At 36.3% G+C, this 23,983-nt stretch overlaps 1 protein-coding gene across 1 annotated transcript in view; it reads right to left on the minus strand.

The window, feature by feature from the left end:
- shank3a (SH3 and multiple ankyrin repeat domains 3a) overlaps positions 1 to 23,983 on the minus strand; it is a 229,784-nt gene that overhangs the window by 174,945 nt on the left and 30,856 nt on the right. The window contains exons 2-3 of the mRNA XM_047351838.1: positions 14,091 to 14,294; positions 6,438 to 6,509 (exon numbers count right to left, since the gene is read on the minus strand). Coding sequence (XP_047207794.1) covers positions 6,438 to 6,509; positions 14,091 to 14,294 — 276 coding nt within the window. The remainder of the gene's footprint in view (positions 1 to 6,437; positions 6,510 to 14,090; positions 14,295 to 23,983) is intronic.

Genomic DNA, 23,983 nt, shown 5'->3' on the forward strand with positions numbered 1-23,983 from the left:
GATTAATCTGCGGTTCCACTACATCCCATAGGTGCTCTTTTGGGCTGAGGTGTCTGGAGGGCACTGTAGTACAGTAAACTCATTGTGTTTAAACGTTGCTCAATTCAAACCCAAAGTGTAGTAACATCACCCACAGCATTTTACCACCACCATCATCCTCCTTGCAATTTTGTTTACTTGAAATTCTGACCCTAACAACTGAACACCACAGCTGTAACTGAAACAGATCAAACCAGGCAACATTTTTCCAATCCGTCCAATATTGGTAAACCTGTGTGAAATATAGGTTTCTGTTCTTAGCTGACAGGACTGGCACCCATTTGTGTGTTCTGCTGCTGTATCCTATCTGCTGTTTGACATGCTGTACATTCAGAGATGGTATTCCGCATACCTTTATCATTATTTGAGCGTATGTTGCCATCTCCGGTTAGCCTGCTCATTCTCCTCTGACCTCTGACAACATCATAAGGACTGTCGTCCACGCAACTGCTGTTGACTGTATAGTTTCCCTTTTTTAGACCTTTCTCTGAGGGTTCAGAAGGAGGATTTTGCATAAAAATCTCAGTAGATCAACAATTTCTGATCTACTGTGATCAGGGATTGTTCCCTTCCCTATTCTGATGCTCGTTTTGAACTTCAGTATGTCACCTTTGCCACAAATTGCATTAAACTGCTGTCATTTGACAGGCTGATTTTTTATTTTTGCTAAGATGCAGTAAACCAGGTATACCGTGGTCGGTGGCTTTATACATCAACACTGTGTGCAATTTCCCAAAATGTTTAAGAAAACTGCTAACCAAATGCAGTTTTTCCAGCACTGTGCTTCATGGCATTCATGACCACATTATGAAATAGTGGGTTAACTACTCTCTATAACTGTGCCTTAAGCTTCCCTAAGGCCCATCCTCCTTTTCCATCACTGTAACCTATATACCTATAGGTTGTTCCTTTCTTTACATTGGCAGGATATCTGTTATACCACAACATATTCAAAGAAAATAAGTTATGTTTATTGAGTACTTTGCTGCAGTTAAAAATACACAGATTTTCTCATAATCCGCTGAGCATAGAATTCAAGCAAACTAAGATAAAAGTAAAATTTTAAAATGAAAAGAGAGTCACTGAGTTAGTTTGAATGCATATTTTTTTTAATTACTAATATTGTTTTCTTTCACTGAATAGATTTTGTGACATAGTCAGAAAGCCGTCATTTTGCAGGCCTGTCTACATGATTAGTAATACAACCACTTAATACACATGCACTTCGTTGTCCCGAAAAGTATACTATGGAAATTTTCCATTAAGTTACCATGCATGGTTAACCAAGACAGTAATAGTGTGGCGAGGTCCGGTTCAGTCAGGCAAAGAGAAAAAATGAATGGGAAATTCCTATCAACTATGACCTAATTTTAAACTTCAGCCTGAAGCAAATGAACACCATGGTAGCAAAGTAGGCTAATGCTTCACCTCTGACTTACACAGCAGCATTTTGTCGGATGAACAGTGAGCAAAGCGGCTGCCGTGGCTACAAAAATTGAAAACAGGTTTTCACTCTTGACTCCTTTCATTTATCTGTAAAATTAAAATAAAATGTACTTTTTAGAAAAACCTAAAACAACAGCGGAAACAGTGTTATAGTGGGCCTGCTTAGTTAAACCAATGTTTGCTAAAATAAATGTAGCAGAATGTTAGTGAAAGCCCTGAGCAAGAACTGCATATCTTAAACATACTTGATTTATGACAATTGCAACAAAGTTCTCCTTTTAGTATCGGCTATGCAGGGAATCACATATTTGACAAAGTCTGAGTTATCAATGCTGATCTAAATCCTTATTCTACTTCAACACAGTCACCAAAAAAAATTTTTAAATACTATTGTCTTTACTGGTATTTTTTGACTCATTATAATCCTCTCCAAAGAAAGGCAGCTCGCCAGGATAACTTCCTAATAATATATAGTTATCCCAAACATCCACGTGCTTTAAGCAAATCATTCACCAATTTATGTTTTTACTCTGCAGGACAGTATCAGATTTGTGGATATACTGAAATTTTTACCTTTTCCACTGCAACAGACCTGTGAGAAAGGTCAATAACACCAAATTTTATCCAAACACAATTTACTTTTTCTGTGAAATCCCTACTGGCAGTAACTGATCCACTTTGTGTATGTCACTTCAGTACCACTCACTCACTCTTGGACGATTCAAAGAAAAACAGGAGAAGACAGAAGCAGGTCTCACCATAATGGTAAGGCTAGAGCAATGTTTGAGAGCATGACTCATCTTCCTCTCATTGCTCATTGCTGTTCTATGCCTGTCTCATTCAGCATTTCTCACTCTGTTTCTCGCTGAATCCCTTATCTAAAGAGTGCAGCACAGATTCACTGGCCAGAAATATACAAAGAGGAAATCACTTATCTGATCAGTCAGTTTTTAATAATTTATAACTGTCAAAAATCCATTTTAGTCTATTGAAGTTCTTAGTTAGTTGGTTCCTACAAAGTTTATTAATTTTCTGCAACTTTTCAAATTTAATGACATGTTGATGTTTTTTAATATTTAAAGGGGAACTAAACCACAAATGAACTTTTTTTTAAGATAAACTACATAAATTGGGCCTTAAGGGCACTATCTTTATGTCACTGTGCTTGTATTTACATTTCCATGTAAACTTGCCCCGCAGTTGGGCATAAAACCATGTCACTCAGACACACGTCCCCGTAGCGAGTCAGGAGTTGAAATTGGAAGCATTGGTCATAGCGTATACCTTCGATCATGTGCTTTACTTGAGATAATATAAATCTACATGTAAATGTAAAATTTCTCAAAGTTTGTTACTGCTTTGAACGTCAGCCCATGTTAGCAATGATGCTGCTAAGAACACTTTACCACTCAGAAACTGGACCAGTTTTTTTTTCCGTCACTGCCTCAGCAGCGGTGTCTTCCATGTTTCAAAATGTCAAATAAATTTAGTCCCACTTTAACTAAATGTTACAAACTTATTTAAATTATTTGATAATTAGAAACAAAAGCACACAGTCAGCAACACTTGTGAAAACTGAAATTCTTCACAAATTGTGCATTTCTACTCTGACAAAAACAAAATTGTACTTCAACATTGTAAACCTTTGTACCCAAATAAAATATTCAAACCTGGGACAATGTATGTTTTATTTCAATGAATCTGATGGAATTGAGCAAAAAATAAAAGGCAGTCATGTGCAAAAACAGCACTGTAGGTGATAAGAGTTCAAAACTGTAATAGAAACAAAATAACACAACTTATACTGCTTCAATAATAAATCATAAATTGTTCACACAAACATCAGTTTACTTGAAAAGAAAACCAATTAGGCTGCTTTTTTGTAAAATCAATAAACCTCACTTTAGATATAGTTTTTCATCTATACAACAACACATCATGGTCATTTGTTTTGCTGTTTTGTCATAAATAATTATTAGAAAAAAAGGTTACATTGATCTGCAATCAGAAGGACAGTCTCTTTAAGAACCCTGCATATTATGAACTACAACAACATTTAATTTCCCTTTTGAATTAATAAAGTATTTTTGAATTTGAATTGAATTGAATTGAAGTAATTCAGGTTAGCTAAAGTAGTATGGGTTTAAAAATGTATCTAGTGCCACTGTCCAGGCAAATCACCTAACTATTCAAGGTAGTACACACAGAATACAGCATATCTTCATTTTATGAGCGCCAAATGTGAAACTAATCAAACAGAAAAAAACCAACAGGGAAATAAACAGATTTGTTTAAATCTGGATGTATCTAAATATCACAATAATGAATAACGTGAGTTTGAACCCTTCGCAACTCAAATGCAACTTCAATGCTTCAGTCCCTTTATAATTTTTTTAATAGTATAATGTTTATAAATGTTAGCTGGTCATTTTGATTCTTGTGCCTCTTGTCATTTAATCTACCTAAATACAAACAAAGCAGAATTTGCTGTTTTGGACTGTATCAGACAATTCATCAGTTGCCACAATCAATAGCAAGGCCGCAACAGAGACAGTAGAAACATTGCATTCCAGTGCAAAAATATGAAAAATCAAGGTGGCAGTTTTCAACAAAAAAAAAAGACCTAAACTACAATATTATAAAGATAATTCAGCAAGGCTTTCTTTTTCCCATTTGCACATGCATGTGTGCGCATGAACCAGTATGTGTGCATGTACACGTGTTCACACGCATGCAATCTTGATGGCAGGGAAGTGGGTAAACTGTGCTGCTTTTATTCTATGCAAGATGGAGGAGATTTCAGAAAAAAAGAGGGTGGGAACCAAAAGCATATCAGAAAATTCAGCTGCAACAACTCCAAACAGCCTGACATATTGTTTCTGGACAGAAATATCAATAATCAAGATGGTTTTATTTTAATAGAAAAGCAATATTCTAAATAAAATACCACGCAAAAATGATTGTGTATTGTTTTTTGCAGAATAATATTCAGTGTGGTTAAAAACCAGCAGACATTTCTGTGACTGATAAAAAGCATAAAAGCGACAAAGTTCAGAGTGCAATTCTCTCTGGCCATCTCATGAGGTTTAATGCATTTGCATTAAATTTTCTCTCTGTTTCACTTATCACACTCACTTACAACATGAATATACATTCAGCCCCAAATTGGGTTCAAAATCTCCTCTAATTACCCACCTTTGCATATCCACAAAGCTTTTTATGATATATATATTTTATTTTATAATATATTTTTATAGCTTTTCCCAGCTGTCATAAAGCAGAGATAAATTCTGACTGGACAAGAATCTGCCCCACATTGTCATCACAGACACAATTGGAAAAAACAGTCATTTAGGTTTCCACTCATACTTATATTTAATTTAAAACAAGCATTTAACAAGATATATGATGTTTGGCCTTTAAGAGGAAACCATAGCACCTGAAGAAGAACTAGGGAGAGACAGGATGCACATAGAAAATCCAAGGAGAAAGGTTAAGAGCAAGACTAAAAGTCCAATTACAGAAATATTCTCTATTTCACTTAGTGGAGGTCTTGTTTTTGTGCAAGCTGATTCACAGTGATGGTTTAGTGGGACACTGAAGGCAACTAAGCCATCATTAGTGTTATTAATTCCATCTGTGCATTTCCCACTGTGACAAATTAAAAAGTCTGCTGTGAGAAAGGTCTAGCTCACACTCTGCCAGACTGTCTAGATCCCTCACAGAATTACAAAGCTTGTCTATATTATGTTATATGTTTTCCTTTCTAACCACCTTCCTTCACCAAACCAATATCTGGCAAAATTAGCCCCTTGAATCTTCCTACCAAAGCCTGCAGATTTACAAAGTAAAGACAGAGATTACTATAGCCTTCTGGCCCATCTGTGCTCTGTTCCTATGCAAACCAACACAAAAAATAAAATTTATTCAAATTTGTAGGCACTTTCATCCACAATCACTTTAAAGGCAACAAGAAGCAGAACTTCCAGCAAACATCATCTCCTTTTTCACATTTTTTTGCTTACAAAAAATAAATCACTGTCTAGATTTTACTATATTTCACAAACTCACAACCTCAAGTTATGGTCTAATAAAGTTCCTGTGATAAAATATTTTTTTCACAACACAAAAAAATGAAGCACATTTTGCAAATGTGCGATGCAAATTTCAATGTTGTCCAGTTTATATGCAAGATCTAGTTGCGGGGTTCTTTCTATACAGGCACATATTTCTCTTATATAAGCCTCTTAATGGTTCACACACCCTCAGGGGACTAGTTCAATTACACATGAATGAACTATCAAATACAGAAAGGAGCTTTGACTGTTGATGAGCATCACATTAATGTTGGTAAATAAAAACTTAACAAGATCCCTAAGGATGCAAATATCCAAATGAAATTACAGATAAGCAGGGAGGAAATACTCTGATTCATGTTAAAGTACCTAAACAATTAGGAGTGTGCTTGTTTTTGAGATTTCACTCTAGCTTAAATGCCATCAGTTATATTTGACACCCTACACATTAACTTTAATGGCAAACATCTTCAAGCACATTTTCTATCTGTTTTTGCAGTCCCCATTTCAAAAGTGGAAATATAGCCAGTATCTTACCTACAGCACTGATATTTTAGGAAGCTTACAAGATATCACCTAAAAATCAGCATTAATATGGTGACAAAATCTTGCTTATTATGACACAATTACATAAAAGTGTATAAAGTGCACACAATGTGTAAGGACAAATGAGGAAAAAAAGTAATACCAAGCATGAGGGCTCAGAGAAGCCATCATTTCACCACCATCAACAGACAGATTTTGTATTTTAAACTAACAAAGAGAAGTGAATTTTGTTCTATATTGCAGCTTAATAATATAAAGCATTATCGCTTGAATAAAAAATATGGATTAACTGAGACCATGTGGTTTCACTCTGCAGCTGTTTGGACTTACCTTGGTGTGAAGCTTAGACAACTGCTTTTCATCTAAGTAGGTCTGAGTGTAGACACGTCTTTTATAACGGAACTGAAACAAAAGAACCAAACACATTTGATAGTTTAGTTTTTAACTTTTGGTATGTCTAGATTACAGAAGTCATTAGAAATAAATTAAACACCCATAACTTGCTCCTCAGACAAAACTATGAGTGTAATTGTTTCAACTTAGCTAGCCCTTAAAAGAGAAAGGGTAACAGTGAAGAAGCAGAAAGAACTGTCAGAGATATTTTTTACTCTTTTAATAACATTTCATTGGTACTGGGGGAGACCAAATATTTCCCTATAAACACCCGTCATTTCTTTCCAGCATTTCTATTTATCATCTTTTCCAGATATTAATTTTTGCCTCAAAGCCTACAACTCACTGAGCCTTTAGTATGAAATATAATTGCAAAACAATAACAATTTTCTTTTTTTTTATTTCAATAAAAGAAATGTGCAAAAGCACATTTTAGTTTAACAGTTTATAAAATCTGCATATACATTACTCAAATTGTGAAACAACATTTTTATTTAAAGATAATTTGTAAAAAAGTAAATAATAGAAAAACCTGTGAGTGCATCCTAAAAGACTCAGAGAGCACATGCAAACGTCACATTAAAAGACTGAGGTTCAAAATAGCAAAATTAACCCTGAGGTCTTTGTAACGACTAAGACAACTGGAACGTGGCTGGATCCTGGCATCATTTCATTGTAAAAGCAGTTATGGATAGTGCTGAGCTTTCGTACTCTTTCACTTTTACCACCTTCCTACAGAAATGCTACCACCTAGTGGAACAAGTCTGCACTAAGGGGTTTTCTTAACCTTGTTACAGACTATGGTTTTAGCCCCTCAGCAACCAACATAGCCTGAGAGTCTATAAAAGGCATGCAGAATAAATATTTTCTGTAGAAAATTTATGGAATGGACAAGTGAAAATGAAGAAAAGTGTAAGCTATACAAAAAAACAAAAACAAAATTGATTACCATTAGGAGATTTTAAAAGTGAATATTACAGTAAAATATTAGAGGACAGTGAAAGTAATATTCAAAGGTCTTGGAAAGTAATGAATGGATGCAATACACAGCCCATAGGTGTCAGGTCAAATCCAAAGGCCACAATACAAATACAAAAGCAAACAATGGAAATATCAAAGCCACAACATGGTTTTTATTTACTCCTTTACATATTTCCGATGGCTTATAATCCTATTTTGTTTAAAATTTGCTTTTTTATTAATCTTTTAATTTTATTCTTGTTTAGTATTCAGCCATTTAAAATGTTAAAAAAAAAAATAAAAAAATAAGATAATAAGAAAATATAACTATGTAAATAAAACACATTGATAACAAATACCATTTGTTTATTGTAAAACGTTTAACAACTTAAACACTCACATATTAACTTTCTGAACAAAGTTTAAATTAATTTATTGGTAGAGCATAATAATAATAATAACTAAACCAAACATTAACATTAGAACATCATCTGACTTAACTTCCACTCATTGAGCAAAGTCAGCGGGAGTTTGAAAACCACCTGGACAGCTGTGAAGCGAGAAGGCTGTTAGTGCATTGGGAGCGGATGTTTCCGAACACGTCGGAACACTTTTGCAATTAAGCAATATCTTGGTAAACAGAGCAGATATTTCAGGTTTACATAGCTATGTTTTTGCCTAAAAACATTGTAAAAGTTAATTTTGATTCACAGAAGCGCCATTGCAACTTCCGTTTGAACAATCCATTTCGACCAGCAATGAATCATGGGATAGAGTGGGCCACGAAGGATACACCGGACCCATCCTTCAAATCTGGGGAAGAGAAGGACACATTTGTCAGCCGCATTTTGAGGAGCCTTTGAATTTGGACAGCCTTCACCGCCTCGCTGTGATGTAATCGGCCTAAAAATGCAGCCTTCGAAGGAGGCAGCCCCTGAATTTGGACACAACAATGGGTTACAGATTTTGGTGTAACACCATAGTGTCACTTCCGCTGCAGATAACTTCAGTTGTGGCTTTTGTATTTGCGTTGTGGTATTTGTATTCGTGTTGTGGCTTTTATATTTGTGTTGTGGCTTTTGTATTTGGCCTGAGACCTCTTGGCCACCGTACATGAATCATATTTTAAATGGATTTAATCGAGAGGGGAAAATTCAAAACATTACTGTTGAGCATTTTAACCATAACTTTGTGGATGTTGGTCCTATGTTGGCCAAAGAGATTTTTGTTCCTGTGGACAGAAAATTGCAATAAAAAAGTGCAATAATTGGATTAAATGTAATATTAGTTCAAATAGTTTTATGTGGGACAGAAAAAAGTGACGCAGTGATGTAGCTCAGTGGGATGAGCGATTGCATTGCAATCTGAAAATTGTGGGTTTGATTCCAGCTTCCTCTTGCCAATTGTCGATGTGCCTCTGGGCAAGACACTTAAACTTCAAGTTGCCTAAAGATCATCAGTGCATGAATCTGTGTGCGTTTGTGACGGTGAATGTGACTCTAGTGTAATGTGCTCTGAGTGATATGACTAAAAAGTGCTATATAATTTCAATCCATTTATCATTTAATGAAATTTGTGAGAACATATAAAAGCAAAATATCAACCGATATACACTGAACTGACATCAAAATTATAAAAGAAGTTATTTACTCTGTTGTCAAACCTCTGACCAATATATGTAATCTGTCTTTGCAAAAACTGGTTTTTCTTCATTTTAAGTTAGTAAACGTTATGCCAGTATTCAAAACAAGGGGCAAGCATTGCATAAAAAAAACTACAAACCAGTATTCCTACTTCCCCTGTTTTCAATAATTCTATTTGTGGATAGAAAGTTTTTTACAATGTAGACAACAGTGTATATACATTAATTACACAGCATCATCAGGGACATCTCTTGTGGAATACCACAAGAATCAGTAATACATCTGATATTATAAATACTTTATATATTATTGATATGTGCAGTATTACTAGGGGTGTAAAGGTACACTAAAATCTCATTCAGAACGTACCTTGGATATAAAGTCACGGTTCTGTACTTTTCAAGAGAAACAAACATATAACTTTTTTAACTTTTCAACAGTGAACAAAATGTTTTAATTTGTAAAAAAATAGTTTGAATCTTATCATGTGATAGAACTTCAAAGAGTGGCTATTAAAAAACTGACTGAAGATCAAAATTTTCTTAAACAGCAGACTTTAGTGATAGCTGTGAGTCTACACTGTTTTGTTTTGGTGTCACATGTTAGAGCATTTGTCTACCATTACAGTATTACAGGTGATATACTGTCTTTGAAGATGATGAATGCATGATAATAAAATATATTGAAAGAGTTTTAGAGGTAAATTCTGTCTGGGTTGTTATTGATGAAACAATTATAATGGAAACAACACATGAACTACATACAAGGGACATTTTCAAAGTTATTAGAAAGGTACAAAGTGTTTTTACAATGTATTAAACGATTCTGGATACAAAACTTGCAAAGCTTGTCCCATCAGACCTGCTGTCTGTATTAGAACAACAAAGCATTTAGTTTTATGGTCATATGTTTTTAAAGAGCAATTTGTTTAATCAGAATAAAAAGCAGAAAAAATGCAGAATGAATTGTAGGCTACGCAAATTATGCATTTCTGACACCACTCATATTGAAGATATTGCTAATATATCAATATTCGAATAATACTTATTTAAAGAAAGTTGAAAAGTGTCAATAATGTTTTTTTTAGATAACTCCCTGAAACCCCATAAACCATAAACTCAAACCCATTGAAAACAGAAAAGAGTTTAAAAATTATTTGGTTTCATGGATCATGGTTGCATTGATAGGCCAAGAATAATTTAGAGCTTAGGACTGATAATAACTGTATAGCTAAATCAGATAATTAATGACAACCTTTTCTAATATAGGCCTGCACGGTGGCGCAGTTGGTAGCACTGTTGCCTTGCAGCAAGAAGGTCCTGGGTTCGATTCCTGCCCTAGGGTCTTTCTGCATGGAGTTTGCATGTTCTCCCTGTGCATCCGTGGGTTCTCACCAGGTACTCCGGCTTCCTCCCACAGTCCAAAGACATGCCTGTTAGGTTAATTGGTCACTCTAAATTGACCTTAGGTGTATGAATGAGTGTGTGCTTGGTTGTTTGTGTGTTGCCCTGTGATGGACTGGCGACCTGTCCAGGGTGTACCCTGCCTCTCGCCCATAGACTGCTGGAGATAGGCACCAGCTCCCCCGCGACCCACTATGGAATAAGCGGTAGAAAATGACTGACTGACTGACTTTTCTAATATAAAAAATATTTAATCTGAATTCCAACCCATTGTGTCTGACAAAAGTTGCTCCCAAACACAGAGAAAATATATTCATTTAGGTCTCATAAATGTAATCCTTTACTCATTTTCATAAATTATCTCTTTAAATCTCATGGTCTCAACAAAGTGCTCTACTAGTTTGCCACCAGGTTCTTTATTTCTTACATTTTTAAAAAGGATGCAGTTATAAAGTACATAATTGGCTTCCTTAAATCTTGGTTAAATTATTAGATTATTCATTTTCATTTATGCTTTTATACCTCTCAGAACATTTGAACACAACTGACCCTCTAGATATTTTTAATCTCGCAAAGGTTTTAAAACATCACCATTCTCCGTATGTTTTTTTTCAATATGTTTTTTTTTTATTTGTGTTATCTATCCATCTATCCATCCATTTGTCCATCCATCCACTCATTATAAGTTCACCTTTTTTGTTAGTTCAGCAAATTTGATTTAAAAAAAATGAGTGAAATAGCAGCCAGAGTTCAGAGAAAAACTATAAAGTTTTCACTGCATCCTTTTTCTAGCCTTATTTCAACTTCAGCAACAGAGTAAATCCAGAAGCGGATTTTTAGCTGCTAATCCAAACCTGTCAATCATCTCAACACAGTCTGGCCCGAGGGTACAACGGCAGGTCAATCAATGGCACACATAGTGTTCCCACAGAGCAGCAGCAGACATACAAATACACCAGCTGCATTCACACCTATTCAGCTATTCAGTGCAGGCTTTTTAAACTATAAACTATAAACCCTTAAAGAAACATAACACAGGAGAGCAAAATGAATATAACTCCAGTGTGTAGTGTAATTACTGCATGTCATTCCTGTTCTGCTACCACAGAATTTCAGCAGCAACAAAAGACATGTCACACTTCTTTCTGGCATTTTCAATTGTTTATATAAACAAATAAAAATAAGGAATCCAATTAGTCATAGTGTTTAAACCATTTCAGGATTTACTGACAAGATCCAGCTAAATAAGATAAGGTAATTACAAACGAAATGCTAAAATTATTTTGAAATCCATAAGTAATCTTACTTTGTTTTCCTGATAATGCTCTGCCCCTCTTTACACAGTAGAAATTCTGAAAATAAACATGACCCCTCATAAAACCATCTGACAACTTCAGGCCACAGTTTGTAAAGTGATTTTTTGTGCATGCTATTCTCTCAGATCACAAACTATGATAGACAAGCACTACAATTATCTCTAAGAGATGACAGCTGCTCTAAACATCACACTGCCATTGAGGACAGCATTATTGTTAGGCTGACAAACCATGATAGAGGCATACATACAAACATGGGGATGGATGCTTTGTAAGACTGCATGTTATCTGTGTCTCATGCAAAGGGTTTTAAAGGACAAAAAAACTAATTTTATTTAGGAACAATACATTCAATATTATTGATTTCATACAAGATGGGTTTCTTTTTCATGACAGATATAAAAAGTTCACACACCAAATAAAACACCAGGTTTTACTGATGTAAAAACATTAGACCAATATAAATCATTTCAGAACTTTTCTTCACCCTTTATTATAACATCTACTTTAGCGAAAAAAAAACAAAGGAACCTGTTTGAAAGAAAAATATAAAAAACTAAAAATCTGCAAAAACCTGCCTGCATAAATGTAAACACCCTCTTGATTTAGTTCCAGTGTCTAATCTTCTTTTGTTCATACGTGCCAGTTATAGAGAATCTGATTACCTGTAAATAAACATCAGTTCTCTTAGCAGGTTTATCATTAGGGCATTTGCTGAGTGGTAAAGTCAAGCCTAAAATTGTTCAAACCCTTAGCAGTTTTAGGTTTGAATTACTTTTTTAATCTGGCCCACATGTTTCTTTTGACTGGAATAACATTCATGCTTATAGTGCAATATAATAATAATGTTCTGAAGTGGCCCAGACAGATCTGACTTAAATCTGATAGCAATTATACAAAAGGTTTAGTTGTTGTGATGCTAATGTTGTTTTTTCACTGATCATTGAGAAGGGAGTGAATTAAAAAATGTTTTTTAATTATTGATACTACTCTTTTTATTGTTTTATTTTATTTTAAGAACTGCCTGGCCAATTAAAAACAAATGTCTTGGTCAAGTGAAAAAAATCTAACCATTAATTAGCTAGGGGCATAAGTATTTTTGGGTTTAAAAACCTCCGTACAGTAACGAGCATCCTCTATAATTGGTGGAAACTATGCTTAAACTGGACATTTCACCCTAATAAAACAGACAAGACAAAAACTTGTCAGGGAGGCTGTTAAGAGCTTGACAGCAACATTGAAGGGGCGGCAGACATTGCATACATCAAATAATAAAACAACAGCTTCAACCAGAAGAAACTTCCAATATTGGAATGACCTTGCCAGAGTTCAGAACTAAATCTGACAGGAAAGTTTACCTGAAGGACGCTGATAAATGTTGAGAACCTCTGCAGGGCTTAGTGTGCAAACATTGCAAAGCCAAGATGTGGGATGCTGACAAAACTTCTAATAAAGAAGAGTGAGTGCTGAAATGGAACCAAAATGTGGTCCGATGATGTGGTACTTTATGAATGTACATACATATGCTACCAGGCAGCTTTCTTTTTAACTCTCTGGCAGATTTGTTCATTTTTTTATTGAATTGTACAGAATATAAGTCACATTAAATGTACAAAATGTTTGATTTGTCACCATATTTTTAAAAGTCTGGCATTTTAACAGTAGTGTTTACACTTTTAAGATCCACTGTATCTCCTATGTATGAAGAACATTGAAAAATGCATGCTTTATAAACAGTAATGTTGAATAATTTGGGATCTATCATTTATGAAGTCTTCAGCAGAACAAAACAAAAAACAGCATGTAAACATTATTACCTGGCAAACACATAATTATCCAGAAATGTGTTGTAGCAGTATGAGCGGATTGGCTGATTTGCTAGTTTGTACTCAACAGTACTCACCAGTGCCAGATGTTTGCAAATTCTGATGAAAGGTGCAGTTTATATTCTCCTAACCGATTTTAGACTGCAAAGCTTTTGCGATCAAGTGCATGCTTTTTAAGGAAAATCTAAATACAAATAATAATATATAAATAATAATATAAATAACTACTTTCAAGTCATAGATTGACCAGAAACATGACAAAAAGGCAATTGAAACATTAAAATAATAACTAATGATGGGTTGGTTTAATATAAACTCATAGCAATAAAGAAAACAAAGAAATGCATGGTACAATGACATGTACCCCCATCTGTTTTCCTTCCCTAGCTCTCTCCTCCTCATAGCCCACAATGTTTCAAGTATACACATGATCAGCACCTACCTCCAGATAAGGTACAGGAGCAACGGATGAAAAAGGGTATTCCCTAAGCTGTCTCTCCTCATCCAGAAACTTGCCAGCCTTGCCATTGTAAGCCGGCTGGAATAGGCCATAGTTGAGTACATCCTTCAGGCTCTGGTTGAGGGTACACAGGATTCGTTGCTTGGACAGCCAGATTGGTGCATCCACATTGAATTTCAAACATTTCTGCAGAGACAAAAGCAAATGAAAAACAGATGATTCACCCGTTCTTTTTAGTTTCATACATCCAAGACATTTCAGTTCTTTACTGATTTTCAATAGATGATAAAAGTGTTTATACTTAAAACTGTGCATGAAATAAATTTAAAAGGTCAGCGGGGCCTATTTTATTTGAGTCATGTATTGAACCTGTTATGACTCAACAAGCTTAAATCAAAACCAGACCTTTAGTTATGATAAGTAACTCACACCAGTATAGCTACCATTTCCCCACCATCCACAACTGATCATGAAAGGTCCTTTTAAAGGCCAGTTGTGACTATTATACTGAAATAAACAAAGTCCCTTTTCATACAACCTTTAATTAGAAGTAAATATGTGTGCTTACAAATCAATGTTCATCATTAATGCAAATAGGTTAAGCATCTAATAAGTAACCATGGCACTAACTGCAGCTTATCTGTGTTAGTCACAAATGAATCAATTCAGAGATGTTGATACCTGTGGCAAAGATGTGAAAAACAGCAACCACTTTATTAACTACTAGACTCAAATAAAACTGTGTAACGTGTAATGCACAAAATTTAATCAAATTAATAAATGACAAACTCTTTGGTGAGACTCTATATGAATTGAGTCATACCTTTACACTGTTTTTTATGATGCTAGTCTGTGAAGAGAGGGATGTACTTTGGTTATTAGGCACAAAATTCCCCAACTGTTACCACATTGTGGGGCCTACAGAACAGATGGTACAGAGACAGACAGAGAGGTAGCATAGTCCACCAGTATTAAATCAACCACTGTTGCCTGTATCATCAACTCGCAACCTCAACTCTGCCTGTTTGCCCGGGCACATCTAAAACACACATTCTCACTAGATTACAACATAATAACCACATGCTGATTCCAACAAACATGCACAGCTGTGAATCCATTTAAATACCTCAGCTTGGTAAATAAATAAAGTTTCCGCAGTTGCAAAGATGTCAGTGCATACAATTCTAGCTGGACCTTTAGGCCACTCAGTGGGATCTACTGGCATATTGTCACGATCTCCAGGTGTTTGGGTTTTGATTTTCTTTTGTCTTTTAAACATTTCCTTGTTGCTTATTTTGTTCATGGTTTTCTGTTCAGGTTTATATTTTATTCTCATGTTCTGTTCATTGTATTTTATCGTATTTATTCTGTTACATCTCTGTTTATCTTTTCCCCTTGCTGAAAACTTCTTTTTGTCCCAGCTCAGCTCTATCTTTGTTAATTAGTCTAGCTCCCTGAGATTCCCCATCTCCCTTCTGCCACAGTTATGCCACATATCCTCCGTTAGCTTTTTTTGGGATGCTTGTCATTTCTCCACCCCTGCCTCTGTATTTAAGCTTCTGATTTCTCCCTGTTCACCGCTGGATTTTCCGTTTGCCTGTCCGTTCCACGTCCGTCTTGATTACCTTGCCTACCCATTTCTCTGCTCAGACTTCATGTCCTGCTTGTTAACGCAAATTTCTATTCAGCCAATCACTGGGCAGCAACTCAATGCATTTAGGTATGTAGACATGGTCAAGAAGATCTACTGCAGTTCAAACCGTGCATCAGAATGGGGAAGAAAGGTGATTTGAGGGACTTTGAACGTGGCATGGTTGTTGGTGCCAGGCGGGCTGGTCTGAGTATTTCAGAAACTGCTGATCTACTGGGATTTTCACGCACTACCATCTCTAGGGTTTACAGAGAATGGTCCGAAAAAGAGAAAATATCCAGTGAGTAGCAGTTCTGTGGGCACAAATGCCTTGTTGATGCTAGAGGTCAGAGAAGAATGTCCAGACTGGTTCGAGCTGATAGAAAGGCAACAGTAACTCAAATAACCGCTCATTACAACCAAGGCAGAAGAGCATCTCTGAATGCACAACACGTCGAACCTTGAGGCGGATGGGCTACAGCAGCAGAAGACCACACCGGGTGCCACTCCTATCAGCTAAGAACAGGAAACTGAGGATTCAATTCGCACAGCCTCACCAAAATTGGACAATAGAAGATTGGGAAAAACGTTGCCTGGTCTGATGAGTCTCGATTTCTGCTGCGACATTCGGATGGTAGGGTCAGAATTTGGCGTCAACAACATGAAAGCATAGATCCATCCTGCCTTGTATCAACGATTCAGGCTGGTGGTGGTGGTGTAATGGTGTGGGGGATATTTTCTTGGCACACTTTGGGCCCCTTAGTACCAACTGAGCATCGTGTCAACGCCACAGCCTACCTGCGTACTCCGAGGAATGTTTCCAGTACCTTGTTGAATCTATGCCACGAAGGATAAAGGCAGTTCTGAAGACAAAAGGGGGTCCAACCCAGTAGTAGCAAGGTGTACCTAATAAAGTGGCCGGTGAGTGTATTTCAGTCAGTCTTTGCATTTGAATCCTTCACCAAACTAAAACATGACATGTATGTTCTACATGAAATATGTCTTTTTGACTTAATTGGACATAAAATGTTGGTCCAGAACAACTATCCCCACTAAAGGCCAGATTCAAATTCATTTGACTTAAAGCACACACTTTACGTCATTTCTTGGACTTTATAGGCTTAAATAATCGACATTTCTTTAAAGTGCATGAAAATTTGTTTAGTTATGTCGTCTTATCCCATCAAAATTATTAAATTCCATATTAAAGACACCACTGACTGATACTGAAAACGTCAACACCAAAAATTAAAGTATTACATCTCCCGCCTTGCCATTTTAGGGCACCATCCTAGTTACTGCTTTATAGAACCTCTGTTGCTTGCAGCTAAAATAAATGACGGCAGATTATCCACCGTTCTCTTAATTAAGAGGGTAAAATGGACGTGTGACCTACTAATTCTGCAATAATGCCATATTTATGAGAACTGATAAACACATATTTAAAACTTGCCTTATTTTTTTTTTTCATGGTATGATTACTGAGGCAATAGCAATTGATCCACCATGGCTTGTCAGATGTTTGAGCTATCAGTGCAGTTTATTTCACACTTTAGCTTTATCAAATTATATTCAAATTAGGTTTAAACTATGAGTTTTTCTGTGATTTCCAAGTAGTTTTCTGTTAGTCCAATAATATTTAGGTATTCCTAAAATAGGTAGAGGCAGTATGACCTATTGATAATGTTTGATATTTCATGGCTTCATCATTATACATGTCTTGAGATTCCTTTCCCTCAAATATAAAGCAAATATTTAAAATTCATAACTGCATGAGCATAACCTACCTTTTTATTGGCTTTCTATTATTCACGTGCAAAAACAAAAATTTTAAATAAAGTTAAATTTAGCGAGCCTTTCATTTAGAACTAGGCAGCTGGACTAAAGCTGTTAGATTTCCCTTTTGTACTTACTACATCCCAATTTGTTGAAAAATAAGTAAATAAAATAGCTTTGTCTAAAAAACAAGAGGCGGATGTCTGGATTTTGACTGCCAACCTTAGTGTTAGCTAATGAGCCACTATAAATCTTGCTAATATAAACCTCAGTGAAACTGCTTTGTTTCTACAAACAATGTGTCCAGGCAGGTAAACATTTGAACAAAGAACTCTAATGAAACTTTTGAACTCTTGCTTCTCTGGATGTGTGGTGTCACTGCAGAAGGAAGCTGTCTGCATTATCAACTTGTTGTCATATTGCACAGATCTAAAAATGCAGAAGCCACAGTAAAAAGCTTCATTATTTATTAGACATTTTTAAAACATGTGGACATGCGATATTTAATACCATCTATGTTTAGCAGTAGCTCATGGTTCAGGTGCAGGACAAACACAACTGGTATTATGAACAATTACAGATAGGTGTAGCTATACAGGGGTTGGACAATGAAACTGAAACACCTGTCATTTTAGTGTGGGAGGTTTCATGGCTAAATTGGACCAGCCTGGTAGCCAGTCTTCATTGATTGCACATTGCACCAGTAAGAGCAGAGTGTGAATGTTCACTTAGCAGGGTAAGAGCACAGTTTTGCTCAAAATATTGAAATGTACACAACAATATGGGTGACATACCAGAGTTCAAAAGAGGACAAATTGTTGGTGCACGTCTTCCTGGTGCATCTGTGACCAAGACATCAAGTCTTTGTGATGTATCAAGAGCCACGGTATCCAGGGTAATGTCAGCATACCACCAAGAAGGACGAACCACATCCAACAGGATTAACTGTGGACGCAAGAGGAAGCTGTCTGAAAGGGATGTTCGGGTGCTAACCCGGATTGTATCCAAAAAACATAAAACCACGGCTGCCCAAATCACGGCAGAATTAAATGTGCACCTCAACTCTCCTGTTTCCACCAGAACTGTCCGTCGAGAGCTCCACAGGGTCAATATACACGGCCGGGCTGCTATAGCCAAACCTTTGGTCACTCATGCCAATGCCAAACCTCGGTTTCAATGGTGCAAGGAGCGCAAATCTTTGGCTGTGGACAATGTGAAACATGTATTGTTCTCTGATGTGTCCACCTTTACTGTTTTCCCCACATCCGGGAGAGTTACGGTGTGGAGAAGCCCCAAAGAAGCGTACCACCCAGACTGTTGCATGCCCAGAGTGAAGCATGGGGGTGGATCAGTGATGGTTTGGGCTGCCATATCATGGCATTCCCTTGGCCCAATACTTGTGCTAGATGGGCGTGTCACTGCCAAGGACTACCGAATCATTCTTGAGGACCATGTGCATCCAATGGTTCAAACATTGTATCCTGAAAGCGGTGCCGTGTATCAGGATGACAATGCACCAATACACACAGCCAGACTGGTGAAAGATTGGTTTGATGAACATGAAAGTGAAGTTGAACATCTCCCATGGCCTGCACAGTCACCAGATCTAAATATTATTGAGCCACTTTGGGGTGTTTTGGAGGAGCGAGTCAGGAAACATTTTCCTTCACCAGTATCACGTAGTGACCTGGCCACTATCCTGCAAGAAGAATGGCTTAAAATCCCTCTGACCACTGTGCAGGACTTGTATATGTCATTCCCAAGACGAATTGACCCTGTATTGGCCTCAAAAGGAGGCCCTACACCATACTAATAAATTATTGTGGTCTAAAACCAGGTGTTTCAGTTTCATTGTCCAACCCCTGTATAAAGCTTTGAAAACATGTCCTAAACACACTTGTTTAGTTTCCAGTGTTAGAACAATACATAAATTTCTGCTTTTCTTATGAAACTAATGGTGTGTTATCTATTTATTTTTCACAAAGATGCTGGTAACTGACTTTTTCATGCTCTCATTCCTCTGCCTGAATACCAAAAAACTGTGAACACTGCACACAGGACAATTTTCTGGATGGGCAGTGGAGTGTGTTGCTTGAAATTGGAGGAAAACTAAACACTTAGAGACCTAGGTACATATTCAATTCAATTCAATTCAAAAATACTTTATTAATCCCAAAGGGAAATTAAATGTTGTTGTAGCTCATTATGAAGGTTTCCTCAAAGAGCCGTTGTAGATGCTGATGGCTGTGGACAGGAAGGACCTCCTGTAGCACTCCGTCTTACAGGAGATCTGAAAAAGCCTCTGACTGAAGAGACTCTGTTGTTGTAGGACAGTCTCATGAAGAGGATGCTCAGGGTTCTCCATAATGTTCTTCATTTTATGATGAATCCTTCATTGCACAATGATCTCCAGAGGTTCCAGAGGAGTCCCCAGAACAGAGCCAGCTTTCTTTATCCACTTGTTTTGCTTTTTTAAGTCCCTGGCTCTGATGCTGCTTCCCCTGCAGATGATGGCAGAATAGATCACACTCCACAACAGACTTATAGAAGATATGCAGCATCTTGCTGCAAACACCAAAGAACCTAAGCTTCCTCAAGAAGTACAGCTGCGGTAGCAGTATCAGAGCCAGGGACTTAAAAAAGCTCAACAAACTAATAATGAAGGCTGGTTCTGTTCTGGGGACTCCTCTGGAACCTCTGGAGATCATTGTGCAAAGACCGATTCTTCATAAAATAAAGGACATTATGGAGAACCCTGAGCATCCTCTTCATGTGACTGTTGTACAACAACAGTGTCTTCAATCAGAAGCATCTTCAGATCTGCTGTAAGACAGACAGCTATCAGCATCAGCATCTATAACAGCTCTTTAAAGAAATCTTTATAATGAGCTACAACAACATTTAATGTCCCTTTGTGATTAATAAAGTATTTTTTCATTTGAATTTGTATGCTAGCTACCTTTGTGAGAATTTTTGTAGAAGGCATAGCCCAGTCAACACGGACTCTGAAATACATATATCATCACAGTTTAGTAATTTTTGGTCACTTTTTCAAGGCAACCATACAACAAACAAAATCCTGATGTCTGTAGATCTTTCAATCCTGGATTTGTGAGCTCTCCTGAGCTTCTGTTAGGAGAGATAACTGTTTGAACTGAGAAAGATAGATGTATTTAGAAAGGCTTTGAGACTATTAGCTTTTAAACTCTGCACAAGAATCCTCAATCACCCAAAGTCAACAATTATGTTGATATGTTTTAGGACATAAGGACAGATATTTGAAAAATCCGTCCAAATGAACATGGGGGTAGATTTGGTTTGTAAGCAAACATCAATGGTTTGGAAAATGCTAAACAGGTTGTTCCCACTTGCTTACATACACAAGGGATGTGCTGAATGAAGATTTTTATTCTTGTGTTTAATCTTTTTATGTAGAATTTAAGGTACTTCTCAAATGTAAAGCGCTTTGCATATAAAACTAATTATAATTGCATACCTAATTTTATTGCACTGATGGCTTGTTTTTAACTTCTTATTTTTAAAGTCAATAGATTACGGGGTTACACTGTCAATTTACTAAATGCCTACTGCAGACAAAGCAGTTTACTTAGTGGAGATAGTGATGTTCAGTAGCATTTCATGATCAAACTATATTGCCAAATCCTTTCCAACTAACTAGTGCACATAACCATTTTTATTTGTTAAAAAAAACTAATTCTATAACTAATGTTTTTTCATTCATGTTCTTAGTGCTCAGCACAATGTTCTGCACTGGCTTACAGCAAATCTCCAAGCTTACTGTTACTCTCATCTGTGCAGCAACTAAACCAAAGCATCTTAAAGAAATTATATTATACACTCAGATAATTGTGTCAGCTGGTAAAAAAAAAGACCTACAGTGAATCTCAAAAGTAGACACACTTAAAGTAGAAATCCCTGCTTTTGTGACATAATAAACACCATAAATAACTTTTAAACCTTGTTTTTAGTTGAGTTGTACAGGATAAATGTCCCCAATACATTTTACAAACAAAACTGTTCAGGGAAAAATATAACAAATAAAAAGCTGCAATACGTGTGCGCTAAGCCTTAGTTGGCAGAGATTGCAGAGAACACAAAAATAATACAAAAGTGTTTTCATTCAAAAGATGGAAAGAAAAGGCGTATTGATTTAAAAAAATACCAGGCATCAGTTTATATGTGTGTGTTTGTTTTTGTTATGGGCCTCATAATGTTTTTGTTACATGCGTGCGTGTGTTAGTGTGCTATATGTTGTGACATAGAGTGTGTGCATTCTTTGTTGTTTGTCCTGTTTGTCTGTATGTTGCCCTGTGATGGACTGATGACCTATCCAGTCTGTTTCCTGCCTGTCACCCAATGACTGCTGGAAAGAGGCACCAGCAACCCCAGCGATAGGGAGTAAAGACAATGGATGGATGGATGGATAGTTAGCATTTGGGAAAAAATTTAATTTTAGGAAACGCTCTCATTTATTAACAAAAATACATTAGATTTCCCCACTTGTTCGAATGAACTGCTAAATGTTACCAATAGTAGTTGCAGAGGAAGTGGTTAATCTATTAGACCGAGTAATTAAGGCGAAAAAAGAACTTATCAACAAAACATTTGAAAAGTCTGCATTAAGTCAATGAGTTACATTATAAGAGTGCAATGACATCAGAAGTGGAATTCATTAATAAAAACAACTTTCTGTTTGACATTGTAACTGCAGCAATTTCTAAAGCCATGTATATGAACTTCAAATAACAAGAAGGGTCTTTCATTGTTTTGCTTTTGTTTCTAGGAATCACCTAAAACAAGACTGCTCAAATGTGCCCCAGAGGCCTTAATGAGGCTATGAATTACTCTTGACAATTCAGCAGATATGCAGTCGAACTGCAATGCAGAGACAGACTTGATATAACATTCCCAGCATGAAAGTGAGACTCGGGAATTCAAAGGCAAACTTCTAATATAGGCTCTTATGCTCGCTGAGGTCAATGTGACTAAAATGCCAAAGAGAGGAAATGTAAATTTGTATCACTTTTATCTAATAAAATAAATGAAATCACGACCGGGTTGTTAAAATGCTGTATTGAATTAAAGTAGAAGAGAATTGTTCAAAAATTATAAACCAGCTGGAATCTTTTCAGATTTCTTTCTGCAGGAGCCAGATTTCCTCTAATCTTTAAAGAAACCTTAATGAATAGTCTATCTGAAGGTGTTTTAAAATACATCAAACAAATTTAGGTAGTAACATGAAAATATTGTTGCATTTAAACATTCTTTGGAGAGCCCACAGTTATAATGTAAATCCAGTGGAAACTGATCTTTCTGCACACATTTTCAGATTTTGGCTTTAGCCATTATATAATGGAGTTATGGAAAAATAGGACAAGTTCTGCTAAGAACAATTAGGTTTATACATTACACCTGCATAATGCTTATAAATCCCCTCAGGAGTTGAAGGAAACAGAAGATTCTTCTTTTGTTATGGCATACTACTGTTAAATATGTCATACAACTATAATGGTGGGATAAGAGGGTCCAATAGTAAAATTTGCAATAATAGAATTATAACAATCCTTAGCTTTCTTTGACATTAGAATATTTTAACAAACAAGAACTGTATCCCCTAGGTTGGTCAGAGATAGAAGATGGCCTGGAGACAGAACCAAAGCCAAAAGCAGGAGAGAAAAGGGCTGAGCAGGGCCCAGCAAGGATACAAATATTTTAATGTAGCATCAGTTGTTGACAAAATGTTCTCATTCATCATCACTTGGTATTCACTGATGCCAGAGTATATCCATTGTGAGGTAAGACATTTGTATTACTTTACTGTTTTTCTTAGATAAAAACTCAGATATTTCTATTGCTTCTAAAACGTCCCTTTTAGAGACAGTTTCTTCCCCCAGGCTGTCTCTCTGTTGAACATTTAATAGAGTACCAAACAACAGCATACAGATGATGCAAATGCACCTTTTTCATTATATATGTGTATATTTGTATATTGTATATATGTATGTTCTTTAATGAAAAAAAAAAAAAAAAAATTTTAAAGTGTACCGGAGTCAAATTCCTTGTTTGTATGTACGAACTTGGCAATAAAGCTGATTCTGATTCTTTTACTCCTAGATTATTAGACATGTCCATTTAAAACAGCCTTTTGGTTTATGTTACAATTTATCTTTAATCTCCAGATGCTAAGAAATTGCTACCTTCTCCATGTCAGTTTTTGTGGACGTGTACCATGTTGTCTCTGATTCAAGGGCCCAGGGGACGTCATAGAGCCCTGAGGGGCAGGCTAGGTAGTGTGCTGGCTCTTTGCATTGCTCAGCACAACCCCTCACTGCCATCGGGCAGCATACACAATGATGGATTTTAAATGGGTGTGAACATCCACCACTTCCTATGTGAAAGCAGCCTCACACAGATGTAATAATTCTGTTTCCTGAAGCTTTCAAAGTTT

Source organism: Girardinichthys multiradiatus, chromosome 2 (assembly GCF_021462225.1).
Source record: "Girardinichthys multiradiatus isolate DD_20200921_A chromosome 2, DD_fGirMul_XY1, whole genome shotgun sequence".
NCBI lineage: Eukaryota > Metazoa > Chordata > Actinopteri > Cyprinodontiformes > Goodeidae > Girardinichthys > Girardinichthys multiradiatus.